Source organism: Equus asinus, chromosome 28 (genome assembly GCF_041296235.1).
Source record: "Equus asinus isolate D_3611 breed Donkey chromosome 28, EquAss-T2T_v2, whole genome shotgun sequence".
Taxonomy (NCBI): domain Eukaryota; kingdom Metazoa; phylum Chordata; class Mammalia; order Perissodactyla; family Equidae; genus Equus; species Equus asinus.
Window position 1 is genome coordinate 49,886,756 of NC_091817.1, and position 13,539 is coordinate 49,900,294.

The 13,539-nt window shown below is 64.0% G+C and overlaps 1 protein-coding gene across 2 annotated transcripts in view; it reads left to right on the forward strand.

The window, feature by feature from the left end:
- Positions 1-13,539, forward strand: part of ZFPM1 (zinc finger protein, FOG family member 1) — a 73,463-nt gene that overhangs the window by 26,905 nt on the left and 33,019 nt on the right. For both annotated transcript variants that reach the window (XM_070500276.1, XM_044761795.2), the window contains exons 2-3: positions 2,115-2,243; positions 4,871-4,996. In XM_070500276.1, the coding sequence (XP_070356377.1) occupies positions 2,115-2,243; positions 4,871-4,996 (255 nt within the window). The remainder of the gene's footprint in view (positions 1-2,114; positions 2,244-4,870; positions 4,997-13,539) is intronic.

Genomic DNA, 13,539 nt, shown 5'->3' on the forward strand with positions numbered 1-13,539 from the left:
TTCTCAGCCGTGGGTCTGGCACCAACGCTGTCCCCTCAGATCTGCTGGTGGCATCTTGCCTGTTTTTCTGTCTTCTCTCTCATTTGCCCCCCACCCCACGACACTTCTGTAATTTGCCGTCGTTTCCCTGTGGCCTCATCTGTGGTTGCACTGTCTCCCCTGCCAGCCGGGACGTCCCCTGCAGAGTCCAGAGGTCCCGGGCACCTCACATCCTACAGCAGAGTCTGCCCTCAGATGGAGCACAGGCCAGAGGGGCGTCTGCCCGAAGCAACAGCTCAGTTTTCATACTTCAGCCAGCCATCGCCAACCTGTGACCAGAGAGATCAGCTGAGATGCAAGCAAGCGGAAAACCAGCTGCCCACCTCCCTGCCCGTGGGAACTGCTGGATTTTGAGAGTCAGTCTGCACAGTTGTCACAACATTGCTCATTCTGTCACAGCGCCATGGTCTCCCTGTCCTGCTGCCTCGAGCCAGCTGCTGTGGCCCGTGTCGGACACTGGCTGGTCGTGCATGTGTCCCTCGCTGGGCAAGCACCAAAGGCCTCAGCAGCCCCACCTCGGATCTGCCCATCTCCTCCCCGTCAGCCACTCGCCCACCTTCTTTCACCCCCGGAGGAACCAGGCAGAGGAGGAGAGTGAGGGTGCCAGGAAGGAGGACACTGATAATTTGTTGGGAAGCCCCTAAGATGGGCAAATTGTGGTCTCTCTGTGTGTTTTTCTGGAGAGAAGGCACTGGATTTCATCAGATTCCCCAAGAGGTCATGACATAGAGAAGGTCAGGAGCCACCAGCCACAGAGGTGTGCATCCCAGACAAGTCTCCTTCTGCACTGCTTGCTTGCCTCCAGGGATGGGGAGCTCAGCCCTCGAGAGGTGGCCATTCCATCCTGTGTGGCTCAGCCCTTCCTTCTGGTGCCCTCTGTTCCTGACACCAGAGCAGGCCCCATTCTGCTCCATCAGTCATCTCGGACGTGTGAATTTGCAGCTGTGGCCACGGCTTCCAGACTTTTCTTCTTGCTCATTTTCCTCCATAGCAAGAGGCCTGGCTGCTACAGGCTCGGAGGGCTGGGCCAGAAGTTCTTCCCGACTCCTGAGTGGGCTGTGCTGGGGTCTGCGAGTCAGGACCCTCCCCCATGCCTCACCTGGGCAAGGGGCGTCATCTCCCTGGTGACCGCTGGGTGGGGGTGGAGCAGGTGGCCACCGAGGAGGAACCTGGGACGGTCACTGGGGCAGGAGGCGGCCCCACCCTGCACCTGTCTCTGAGCCCAGGGCCCAGGCTGAGACAGGCAGAGCGGGGCCAGGGGACGTGGGGAGCCGGATGAGGAGGGGGCACCTGTTCCCCACCATTCTCTCTGCCCGCGGCACTGGCTCCATCCATCTGACCTCAGGGGGAGAGGTTGCCACCCTGACCTGCACTCAGGCAGCTTCGCCGCCCCTGGAGGGTCTGGGGTCAGGCCCCTCCAGTTTGCCTTCTCACCTGTAAGGTGTGCTCCAGCCTCCCAGCCCGGGAGGGATGGGGATAGGGGCCAGGGGCTTGACTGCAGATGCCTGTGGGCTCATAGGTGCCCATCAACCATTCCGTCAACTGTTTAATCAGGGTCTCTGGGGTTTCCTGTGTGCTGGGCGAGGGGGCCACCCTCAAGAAGCTCCCAGGCCCCATAGCTGAGCAGGGTGGGTCCCAGCAGAGGGACAGCCGTGCAGAGGCCCAGAGATGCTGACCCTGGGGCTGTGGGTGCACCGGTGGTTCTGGGCCCCCTGGGAGTGTGGCCCTGTGCGCGGGGAAGGGCTGCTGCCCAGGGGAGGCCCCGCTATGTCTCCTAGGGCTTGGAGTGGGGGTTAGGAGGGCCAGAACCTGCGTCCCTTGGCGAGGCCAGCTGAGGCTGCAGGGTAGATGGGGCGGGACGGGCAGCCGCTGACCCAGGCACTGGCTTGGTTGCAGGGTGGGGTCAAGTCTTGGGGGACCCTGAGGAAGCCCACGCTGATGGCCGCCCGTCGTGGCTTCTGACCCCATGGGACTCGCAGGCCCCAGAGCTATGCCCGTGGTGGGCCGGGGGGGTCAGGAGGCGGGGTGCCGTCGCCCCCCAGCCCCTCACAATTTCCCACGGGCTGTGTCCACAGGTTCCCTCGGAGACATGGAGGCCGGAGAAGAGGCCCAGGCCGTGGACACCAGCCTCCCTGAGCAGGAGGCCACAGCCTCTGAGCCGGCGGCCGCGACAGAGCCAGAGCCCCCAAGCTCCCCCACTGCAGGTGAGTCAGGCGTGGCGCACAGCGGGCCGTCTCTACCCTGAGCCCCCACCGCCCCTTCCCGCGTCCTCGCCTCAGACGTCCCAGGAGCCAGTCCCTCTGGGGACTCGGTTTCCACCCCTGTGAGATGGGCCTTGAGCTCGGGGGCGTCTGGGGCTGACCTTGCCCAGTGGGTCCAGCAGACCCTGGGCGGCAGTGGACCTGGAGGGGAGACGCACGAGGGCCTCAGGAATCAGCCTTTTGTGGGACAGGTGGGGAGACTGAGGCCTGATGCGGAAGGTCTAGCCCAGGGTCAGACAGGGAGTCTCATGGGCCACTGAGTGACCTGGGGAAAGCCACACCCCTCCAGCCTCCGTTTACCCTCTACAGATGGGGCGGTGAAGCCTTACCTGGCTGTGGTGCCTGCCTCGGCACACGTGTTGCTCGGGACGTGGCGGGTTCTCCTGTTAAGGCACTTTTCCCCATTTTACAGATGAGGGAATGAGGCCCAGAGAAGTTAAGTGACTTGCTCTGGATTACACAGCCTGTTAGCACCCACGCTGGAATCTGACCCCAGGTCTGGATTCAAGTTGATTCCTCCCGTTCCCCCTGCCTGCTCCCCACCCCACCCAGGCACCTGGAACCTCTCCTTGGGCCCCCCTGCTGGCAATTCCGGGTGGGGTGTGTTTCTAGAGCTGAGAACAGGACGTGGAAGGAGAGACCCTCCCCCCTGGGGTGAATAACCTGGGACCCGGCGGCCTGTCCTGGCCAGGTCCACGCAGGGCCTCAAGGCTTGGGCAGCCTCTTCGGCCAGCTGAGCCCCAGGAGAAAGAGGCAACTGAGGCTGGGATTTGTGGTGGGAGGACAAGGGCTGGCTCTGCCCGCCTGCCTGCTGTGGGCCCGGCTGCTGCCTGCTCCGCCCAGCTGGCTGTGGGCAGCAGTCTTGGCCCCAGCCCACTGAGCGCCACGAAGCCATATGCACAGAGGCTGAGTCACCCCCAGGCCGCAGTCTGATGGGGGAGACACAGCCACAAACGGGGCCTTTCGGAAGGCACTGAGTGGGAGGCGTGACTGGGCGAGGAGGAGAGATGGAGTGGAGGGTGACATTGAGCAGAACCCCGAAGGACACGCAGAGCCACCATGCTGCGCACAGGGAAGGGTGTGCCAGCAGCAGCGCCTGCAGATGCAAAGGCTCTGGGGTGGGACAGAGAGTGGGCAGAGGAGAGCCCTGCAGGGCAGGGGCCTGAGGGGTGCACAGATCCCAGGCAGATCGTGGTCCCCAGAGAGGGTCCTTCTCACTGTGGACCCCCACCCCAGCATTTCCCGGTCTCAGAGTGTCAGCATCCCCCTTGGACAGCCACAGCCCCAGGAGCCCAACAAGCCTCGTTTTCTGAGACCTGCTGGCACCCATGTCCCTGTCCCCAGAGACAGGCCCATGGGGTCACCAGGGCCATGTGGCAAGAAGGAGGCAGGGCCAGTGGGACTTGAACCCAGGGCCGGGGCCCCCATCGCCCCTAGCTCATGGGGACAGCAAGCTGGGGTGAAGGGCCCAGGCCTGGCCCCTGGTGCCGGCCCCTATTTGTTGTTGTTACTCTCTCTGCCACCATGGGCTTGGTCTCATGTTGCCCAGTGGGGCGGCCACTGCCCACCCCAGCCTGCCCGGGGCCCACGCTCCTGGCCCTCTCCCAGCCTCAGTTTCCGCATCTGTAACTGGGCTCGAGCCCCTCCTGGCGGCTGAGGCCGAGGGAGTGTGAGGGGCGCCTCATCACCATTGCTGTCACCACTACTGTTAGGGGCTGCGCTAATGGGGGGCCGCAGTCTGCCAAAGGGCAAGTGGCTCATTGCTGGTGGACTTCGATCCGGGCGGCTTTCCCGGGGAGCCGGGCCCCTTATCTGATCTGGGAGCCGGGGCTGCGCAGGGCTGGGGGCAGGGCCAGGAAAGGAGCTGGAAAAAACAGCCGGGGTTGCACCTGGCACAGGCCGTGGTGATAACGTGGCGATGGGCGCGATAACATGGCGGGAGCACTGTCTGCCTCTTGGGCAGGCTCATCGCAGCTCCTGCGCAGTGGCTGGAGCTCAAATGCCAGCCACATTGATTTATAGCCAAAAATAATAGGACTTTTATACCATGTGATTGATTTATTTGATGTTAATCACAGCCCTTATCGAGGGTATTAATAATCTGCCGGGTGCATGACGTCACCAAGGGGGGGCTTTTATGGGAGCTCATCGATTGGGGGCAGTGGTGGTTATCAGGACCAGCAGGGAAGGCAAATATGCCCTTTGGGCTGGAATTGGGTGCAGGGCCCGGTGGAGGGGCCCCCAGCTGCCGGCTGGAGACCAGTGAACAGGGGCCCACGCGTGTGCCCACTGGCCTGGGTGTGCCCAGCAGGCCATCCTGCGCTCTAATTATTAACAGCAGCTGGAATAGCAGTTATTATTGCTGTGATTAATGAGGGGGTGAGGGGTTTGAAAGACCAAGGGGAAAATTGAGACGTCTGACCCCGCAGTGGGAGCAGGCCTGGGGCTGGGGGATCCAGGGCGCTGGTCACCCGCCTGGGCCTCAGTCACCTGCCTGACCACGGAGTGGGCTGGGCAGACAACGCAGTGCCAGAGGCTCCACAGGGCTCATGGTGTTTTTTTCTCTATAGGTGATAACCCCCCGCCACTCCCACCGCCACCACCCCCCACGTCCCCAGGAGGCCCCCAGGAGATGGAGGGGCAGGAGCCAGAGGCGAGGCTGGAGGAGGAGGCCGGCAGCTCCTGGAGCGGGCCAGGTAACACGCCTGCGAGCGGGCGGGCAGTGTTGCCTTTCCAGGGCGGCCTGGGCCAGCCTTCCCAGGGTCATGGGAACTGGCCGCCCTGATGGCTCTGGTCGGGTGGGCCTGGCCTGCTGGCTGGGGAGGTTGGTGGTGACCCACTGGGCCTGGGCCTGTTCCAAAGTCCAGCCAGCCCATGGGGCCAGCGGCATCACTGGAGGCCGACGCTCAGAGCCAAAGGCAGGCCCCATGCAGCAGACGGACAGGCTCTGAGCATTCTGGGAGGCAGAGTCTGGTCTGGCCAGGAAAGAGGAGCAGGTGGTGAGGGCATGTGCATCTGCAGCTGCCTGGGCCCTGGGGCCGCCCCAGCCAGGCTGGGGGTTCAGAGCTGGCAGCAGGGGCCTCAGGGAGTGGATTGGCCTGTGTAGGGTGGGAGAGGACCCCTCCACCCTTCGGGTGGCTGCAGCTGCATGGGAGGCAGGAGGATCTCCAAGTGCTGAGTCCTGGCCCGCAGGGAGTGTCTTTGAGGTCCCACCAGTGTTGTCCCCCCAGTTCCCCGTTTGTGGACATCGGACAGGCTGGGTGTGCCGGTTACCCATCATTTATGATCCATAACGGACGAGGCTCGGGGAGCTCAGGGCTGCATCTCAGTGCAGGCGCGGCTCGTCGTCAAGGGCCGTGGCTCGGGAGCTAGCGGGTGAAGGATGGATGGGATGGAGGCCACATCCTGGGGCCAGGGATGTGGACCAGCTGCCTTTGCGAGCACCTGTGTGTACGAGACAGACAGCTCAGGGAGTTGTGTGCGGGGTCAAACACAAGTGAGGTTCGTGGCCAGTGGAGAGGGAGCGCCTAGTGAGGGCCTCACCTTGTTGCGGGGTCAGGGAAGCCTTCACAGGGGCAGTGGGGACCTCCATCCCTCCTCTGGGGGTCCCCAGGGGCCAAGATGAGAAGGATGTCAGAGACAGTCTCACCAGGTTCAGTTCAAGTGTCTGTGTGGGCCCCTGGGTGGGACCCCAAGGTGTTAAGAGAAGAGTGCTGTGATCGACTGGTGATGTCTGCCACAGGCATGGAGGGGGCATGTGTGCCTTGGGGGGGGGGGTCCCCTGATGATTTAACACAGCCCGTTTCCACAATAGGTGGGCGTCTGAGGCCCAGAGAGGCAGGGGTTGGCCTGGTGGTCACAACCAAGATGGTGACCCCACACCGTGGGGAAACTGAGTCCACTCCCAGCCTCCTCTGCTCAGATGGGCTGTGATGCTGGCTGGGAGTGGAGCACCGTGGGTAAGGCAGCTGGGCTCCTCACTGCTGCCCTTCAGGTGTACTTCGCTTCCTGTCCCTTGACCAATCCACACGCCACCTTGGGGACCCAGTGATGGCTGGCGGGGGGCCAAGGTGCCCTGGCAGAAACATGCCCACATCGTGCTCTCTCCCCACCAAGGAGCACCTGGCAGACAGGCTGCAGGACCATGTGTCCTCGAGGCCCTCCCAGCGTAGTCAGGCCCAACTGAGCTAGCCACCCACCTGCTGGGCCCTTCCACGCACGGGGGACAGTGCCGTGGGGCTGGGCAGGGGCCCTGCAGCTCCTTCAGTTTCCCCAGCTCAGGCATGGGCCAAGAACGAGGCACCCACAGAAACCGGGTGAGCCGCCCCAGGCCTCATGGCCCACAGGCCAGGCTTTGCCAGCAGAAGCTTCCTGCTGTGCTAGGGGTGCAGGCAAGGACCCCTGTGCCTGTGGGACCCTGACCACCACTGGGCAGGTGGGGGGCTGAGGCAGCAGCCAGTGGGCAGAGTGACCGTGGGAGGATAGCACCGGGTGGTCCTCACACCAGGCCCTTTACGGAGGAGACCCAGGCACAGAGTGACCACCAGCTGACAAGTGGCAGGATGGGGTGGACCTGCCACCTGCTCCAGAGCTCAGGCTGGGAGTTTGTAAACACTTCGGTCATCATCCCAGCTGATCACCATCCACCCTGCAGCGTTGACATCCCTGTCCCCATCTTACGGATGGAGAAACAGAGGCCCCGAGTGACGGGAAGCTGACCCCAGGCTGGGGCTGGCCTGGGGTGGCCGCAGGGGCTGTGGTTTGGGGCTGGGGTGCCCCAGGGAGCTTCCTGCGCTATTTGCATCCTCGGGGGCCTGGAGCTCCCTATCGGCTCCCACAGATAGGAATTTCTGTGCGCTGGGCAGCGATGGGCGATAAGCGGCCGCCGGCCAACCGCCGCGGTGGCCGCCGCCTATCAGACGCCGAGCAGGCCACACTTATCGCCCGGCCGGGGAGGCCGAGGGGCCCAGTGGGCTCTTATCTCACGGGGGCCGCCTGTGCCAGCAGTGGGGCATCAGGGCTTCCCCGGGGCCCGGCCGGGTCGGCATCCTGAGGGCAGTGCCTGGCCCAGTGACGGGCTGGGGGACGAGGGTGTGCAGCGGGGCCTTAGCCTGCCAGTCCTGGCCCCTCTCTCCATTCTCTGTCCCTTGGAGCTCCTCTGCGCAAGCGTCTCCCCCCATCTCTCTTCTCTCTCTGAGTCTGTCTCTTGGTCTCTGGCAGCTACTGCCCCGTCCCCAGTCACGGGGAAAAGAGCAGGCCAGCTGTGCCTGGCTGGGGCCTCCAACCCAGGGGTTACCCCCGCCTTCCCCTCTGGGAAGAGGGGGCTGGCGTGGGCCACAGAGCACCCTGTGCTGTCTGGCTTTGAGGAAGCGACTGGGCCCCGAGCCTCAGTTTCCCATCTGGCCTCACAGAGCCCAGAGCCTGGGGCTGGGCACACGCCGGTGCAGCCCATGCTGTTGCCCTCACCTTTCTGGCCACCATCTGCTGGCCAGGACCAGGCTCGTGGGTGTCCTGGGGATTCCCTCCCCCGGTCAGACCCATCACCCGGGGAGGGCGCTGAGATGGCCAGGGCCCGGGAGCGGGCAGCGTCGCCCAGTGCAGGCCGGCCCCAGTGCCCATCTGCTGCTACATAGGGGGTTGTGCAGCTGACTGGCCCCAGTGGTCAAGGCCCCAAGCAGATGGCTGCAAAGACTCCAGGAGGCACCTGGGTGGCACTAGGCAGAAGGGAGGCACCCAGCCCCTCTCCTCCCAGGAGGCCCTCGACATGCTGCAGACACAAACGAGGCCCTGGATGTGTGAGGTTTTATAAACCCTTGAGTGTGGGTCCCAGGGCGTGCGAGGGGCTGGTAATCTCCTAACCCCGGTACTGCCCCCACACCAGCGCCCTCCTGCCCCTGCCTGATACCCAGTGGCCTCAGAGCTCCAAAAACAGCCTGGGGAGGCGCTCAACAGTGCTGGTTTTCATTTTCAAAGTTATGCGCTTCGTTTGTTGCTGGCGGCTTAGTTCTCAAGTGTTGCCCGAGTCAGGGCTCCCGACGGCCAGGAGCCCGGGTTCAGGCTAGTTTAACACCCAGCTCTGCAGCGACTGTGCAGTGTGGCCTCAGGGACGTCACCTCCCTCCTCTGAGCCACAGGGCCAGCAGGGGCCACCTCGGCTGGGTTAGGGCTGGAGCAGAGCTCAGACAAGGCGTCCTGGACCGGAGGGTGACCCCAAAGGGGCCCGTGGGGCAGGAAGGTCTTGCGGCCAGAAGGGCCATGTGGTGCTGGGAGAGGAGGCGCCAGGTGGAGGGCAGGGCCACACGGGCTCGGAGGAGGGCCCCTGCGCAGAAGGAGCCTGGGGCCTATGCTGGGGTAGGGGGCAGTCCCCAGGGAGGGGGTGGGGGCGGGATCTGAGCAGGGGGTCCCACAGGGACAGTGGACGAGGGCACAGCAGGGGTCTGGTGGGGGCCGTCCCCACAGACCTGGGGCCAGGGATGTTGGTGGGAACTTCCCTGGCTGCGCCCTGCCTCGCCTTCCCCTGAGCCGCCAGCCCAAGTGCAAGGGGGCTGGGCGGCAGGAAGGGCAGTGCGACATTTTTGTCTGTGAATGACCTTGTTTGCTGGAGGGGCTGGCTGTGTGCAATCCCAACATGCAGATGGCTGAAAGCCCAAATCTCTAATCCCACAGCGCTCTGGGGAGCCGGGCCTCTGCCGAGGCTCTGCAGGTCAGGGGTCAGGGGTCACGGTTCCCCCCACCCCCATCTCCCCACTTAACATCCAGAGAGAGCAGAAGGTCAGGTGGACACACTGGCCGTGTTAGGACCGAGAGCCCTGAGGGTCTCATCCAACTGTGAGTGGTGGTCCTGGGCCCATCACCCACCTCATGGCCCCATCTGAGCCTCTGTCCAGTGGCGGTCAGCATGACCTCAGCCTGCCTGTCCAGGTCGTGAGAAAACAGACACAAGGAGGGGCTGGGGTGAGTGGGTCCGGGAGCCTCCTCTGCATCCAGGCCCCCTGGTCTGGGGTCCCCTCCCCTGGGGAGCCCTCCAGGCCTGTCTCGCGCCTGAGCAGCCCCTCAGCCAGCAGAGCAGGGCAGCTGGTGGGGGCTGAGAAGGCTTCACTCCACAGCACCCCCCCAACCCCTTGCCACACAGGGGAGGCAGCGTGGGTGCACCCCCGGCTGGGGGAGCAGTGTAAGACCCCACTGAGTGCAGGGCCATCCCCCGTGGGTGCCGAGCTCAGCTGGGAGTGAGGAGGTGAGGCCGGGAGGCCTGGAGAGGCCCCCCCACCAGCTCTGCGGGCGTCCAGTGGCCGTGAGGGGGCCCAGGAAGGAAGAGGGTGGCCAGGGACACGTTTGGTGGTCAGGGCGGTAGGTGGCCTGCCTGTGTGATTGGGGTCCCAGGAATAGGGTCCCCTTCACCCACAAGTGTCTTGGGGCCTGGAACTCTTTCCTGGTGACCACGGTGTATAAAACAGATCCAACTGGACAGAGCCATGGGTGGGGACAGGTGAGGAGGCAAGAGGGCCAACCACCCATGAGAGGCTGAGATGGGGCAGCTGAGATGGGCAGCGAGCAGTTACGCTCTGATGGGGCATAGACTGCTAGACCAGGGCCCGGCTCTGTCCCGATGGCACAGGACGGGCACAAGGCTGGTCCACAGGCCCCTGACCGCAGCCAGGCGGGGGGTGGAGGGGGCGTGGGTCAGGGCCACTTCAGCTCTGCAGCTCCCTGTGCCCTTGCCAGGCAGAGGCAGCAACGGGGACCCCTGTGGAGCAAACAGTGTCCACAAGGGGCCAGGGTCTGTCCCCCACCCCAATTCCGGGGCTAAGTGGGGTCTGCACCCTCGGAAGCTGGCCCCTTTGGTGGGGAAGTGGCCTGGGGCTCCCCTGGCCCCCGCAGCCCCTGCCTGGGGCGACCCAGTTTCAGGAGAAAGGGACTTGGGGAGCATAGGGTGGCAATGGGAACTCAGGACTGTGGAACGTGACCGGCCCACCATGCTTGGGACCTGACAAGAGTCTTTTTGCTCTGGTTCCAGCACCTTGAGCCACCCTGACCCCTCCCCACGTGCTGTCTCCTGTGACCCTGCCTGCCATCGTGGGAGGGGTGCCAGGTGAGCCCCACTGTACAATCAGGGAAGCTGAGGCTGGCAAGGTGGAGTGGCGTGGCCAAGGGCGAGGGATCCAAGCAGACTGTGTCTGTTTGGGGGGTGAGTGGTCTCATTTTAACCCTCCCCGCCCCCCCAGAGCCATACACCTCTGCTCCTGGCCAGGCTGTGTGATCAGGGCCCCAGGAACAGGGTCCCCTTCACCTGTAAGTGTATTGGAGCCTGGTGACCGCTGTTTACAAAATAAATCCGACTGGCCAAACATCGGAGTCATCTTTTTGGTCCCCAGCTCCTCCCAGGCCTTGGAGACAGAGATAGGAAGGCTGGCTGTGTCCCCCTGGCACTGCAGGTCAGCAGAAGGGACCACCAGGTGGCCAGGGCCTGGTCAGCACCATGGGAGGGCCCCTGAGCCCCATCCCCAAGCCGAAGCCTAAAGGACAAACTGGAGGGGGTGAGGGTGTTGAGGCAGGGAGCTGGCATGTGCAAAGGCCCCGAGGTTTGAGTGGTGGGTGTGACTGGAACATCAGAGGCCAGAGTGGAGTTAGGGAGAGATGGGACGGGGCATGGACGGTCAGGGTCTGGGCTCGGTGCCGTGCGCTGTAGGGATGTGCCTCCCTTCAGTTGGCTATAAACTAAGCAACTGAAGGGTATTAAGCAGGGCGTTTGCTCAGCTGCAGTGAAAGAATGGGCTGGGTGAGAGCACCCCCGGGAGCACGGAGAGGTGGCTGCTGGGAGGAGCAGAGGAGGCCCCTGTCAGCCGTTTCCTGTTTGGGGACTGGAGCCCCCTCCCCGCCCTGGGGTCCCAGGGGGCCCTGCAGGGGGAGGGGGCAGGGAATCCTCGGCCCTGGAGTGTGAGCAAGGGCATCCTGCCGGGCTCGGCTGACTCATCCCGCTGCTGGAGTTTCTCTGCAAACCTCAAGGTTTGTTATCGGGCGGCGGGCGGCCGAGGCAGGACGGCCTGTCCTGATGGACAGCCCTGCAGATGGGCCGATACGGCCGGCCGCGCGCCCCTCCCGCCAGCTCGGCCTGTGTGGGTGGGAAAACCATCTCTGCTCTTCTGTTATCGCGGGGTCTGGCATCGCGGCCCGATAGGCCTATTTGTCTTAGATTAATGGGGGGGGAGGGGCATGCGAGGGGGCCATGGCCGATGGCAGGGGTCAGCCTGGGGTCAGCTCCAGGGACCAGACCCAGCGGCTGGGAGGAGTCACATCTTCTAGGGGTCCCAGGGGAGGGGGTCCACACTGGGTTTCCCCAGAGGACATGTTCCCTGAGACCCCGCCCCAGCGGGCCGTATGCCTGTCCTGACCTGCCCGCTTCACAGGTGGGCAGACCGAGACTCGGGGAGATGGAACAAAATCCCGAGGAGGTGTGTTTCTTCACGGCCAAACATTCTTCCCAGGTGTTTACTGAATACCTGCTGGGAGTCAGGCCCACTGGCAGAAACGGGGGACAGTCCTGCCCTCTTGGAGGTGTGTCATGGGGGTGACACAGGCCAGAGAACCAAAGGAGCTTGGGGTCTACAGCCCAGGAGTGGGCAAGAGAAGGAGGTTGTTTATTCACTCGACAAACACGTGTGTATTAAGCACCTGCTTGGTGCCAGCAGAGTCCAGGTGCCCAGAGAGCTGACGTTCTTAGTCAACCAGACAGAGACTAAACAATGAGGTAAAACTGTCATGTGTCGGAGGAGTGAAGCTCTGTAATAAAATAAAGAAGGGGGAGCGAATCTAAATAGGGCCCAGAGCAGGCCTCGCTGAGCCACATCTGGACAAAGACCGGAAGAGGAAGGGGAACCAGCTGCGGTTGGGGACGGTGGACCAGGTGGACAGCACAGCAAATGCCAGAGCCCTGAGTCTGGAGTGTGCCCGGCTGGGTCTGGAGCGGGTGCAGGGTGAGGAGAGAGGAGGCGAGCTCAGAGCCGGCCCAGTGGGTAGGTGGTTGTCTCGGAAATGGAGTTCAGAGGTCTCAGGCTTTGGCCAGCACGGCCAAGGGTGGCTGGCTGGCAATGGACCCCTCAGCTGCCCACAGCGCCTGGCCCTGAGCTCTTTCCATGACCCCCTCACCAGAGTGTGGGTCCCCAGGCTGGGTAGGGCGTCGGCAGCTGACAGCGCAGAGGTGGGGCTGTGAGCCCGTGGCCTCTCCCTGGCTGGCCTGGCCCACGCGGATGCTGCCTCCTGCACTGCCCCACGGGCAGCACCGGGAAGGCCCTGGGCAGAGTCCTCTGCAGCAGGACCCCCCTCCCTCTAACTGGCAGGGAAACTGAGGCACGGAATCAGCCATGGCTTCCCCTGTGCTGGGGTTGCTGCCCCCTTGGCCCTGGGCAGCCCCCTCGCTGTGGGTAGTGGTTCTTCACCTTGGAGGGCTGACCGCCTGGCACCCACATGGGCCCTGGCCACATGGAAGCTGCCCCCTGGCCTGGTTCTGACTTTCACCTCTGTCCCCCAACAAAGGCACCTGGGCCTCGGGGGTCACCCTGGGGCCAGAACCTCTCTGTGAGAGGAGCAGACGGTCTGCGGGCAGCCCTTTAGCAGGGTGACCACGGTCCCATCAAACTACCCGAGCACGGGAGCCGTTCCCCATCCGCTCACCCCGAACTGTTATTTGTTGAGGACCTACTGTTTCCAGCCCCTGTTACAGACACCGGGGACACCACAAGAGCAGAAGAGAGCAGCCACTGCCCCCCTGGAGCCACAGCTGTGGCAGAGAGAGCGGTCAAGGAGGGACGAGGGATGCGGGGGCTGAGCAAGGAGCACGGGCTGAGAAAGGGGGGGCCGCTCCTCAGCTTCAGGACTTGCACCGGGCTTGGTGGCTGAGAGAAGGGAGCCCTGCAGACTCCCTGGGTCAACCATCCCACAGAGCGCAGCCGTGCAAAGGCCCTGCGGGGGGACCTGTAGGGGAGACGGGAGAGAAGGCCCAGGTGGGAGGTGAGGGCTGGCGGCTGGGGCCGGCTGCCATGTGGGGAGTGGACCCTGGGGGTTCAAGGGCGGCCACGGGGCCCCGTGAAGAGGCTGGGACTGTACTTTGGTGGCAGACGCTGTGGTCTCCATTTTACAGATGCAGAAACTGAGGCCCAGAGAGGTGTGGCTGCTGCTCCAGCGCCACCCAGGGCGAGTGAGCCAGCATCGAGCCCACCCTCCCTGGCCCAGCCCCACGTGTCTCT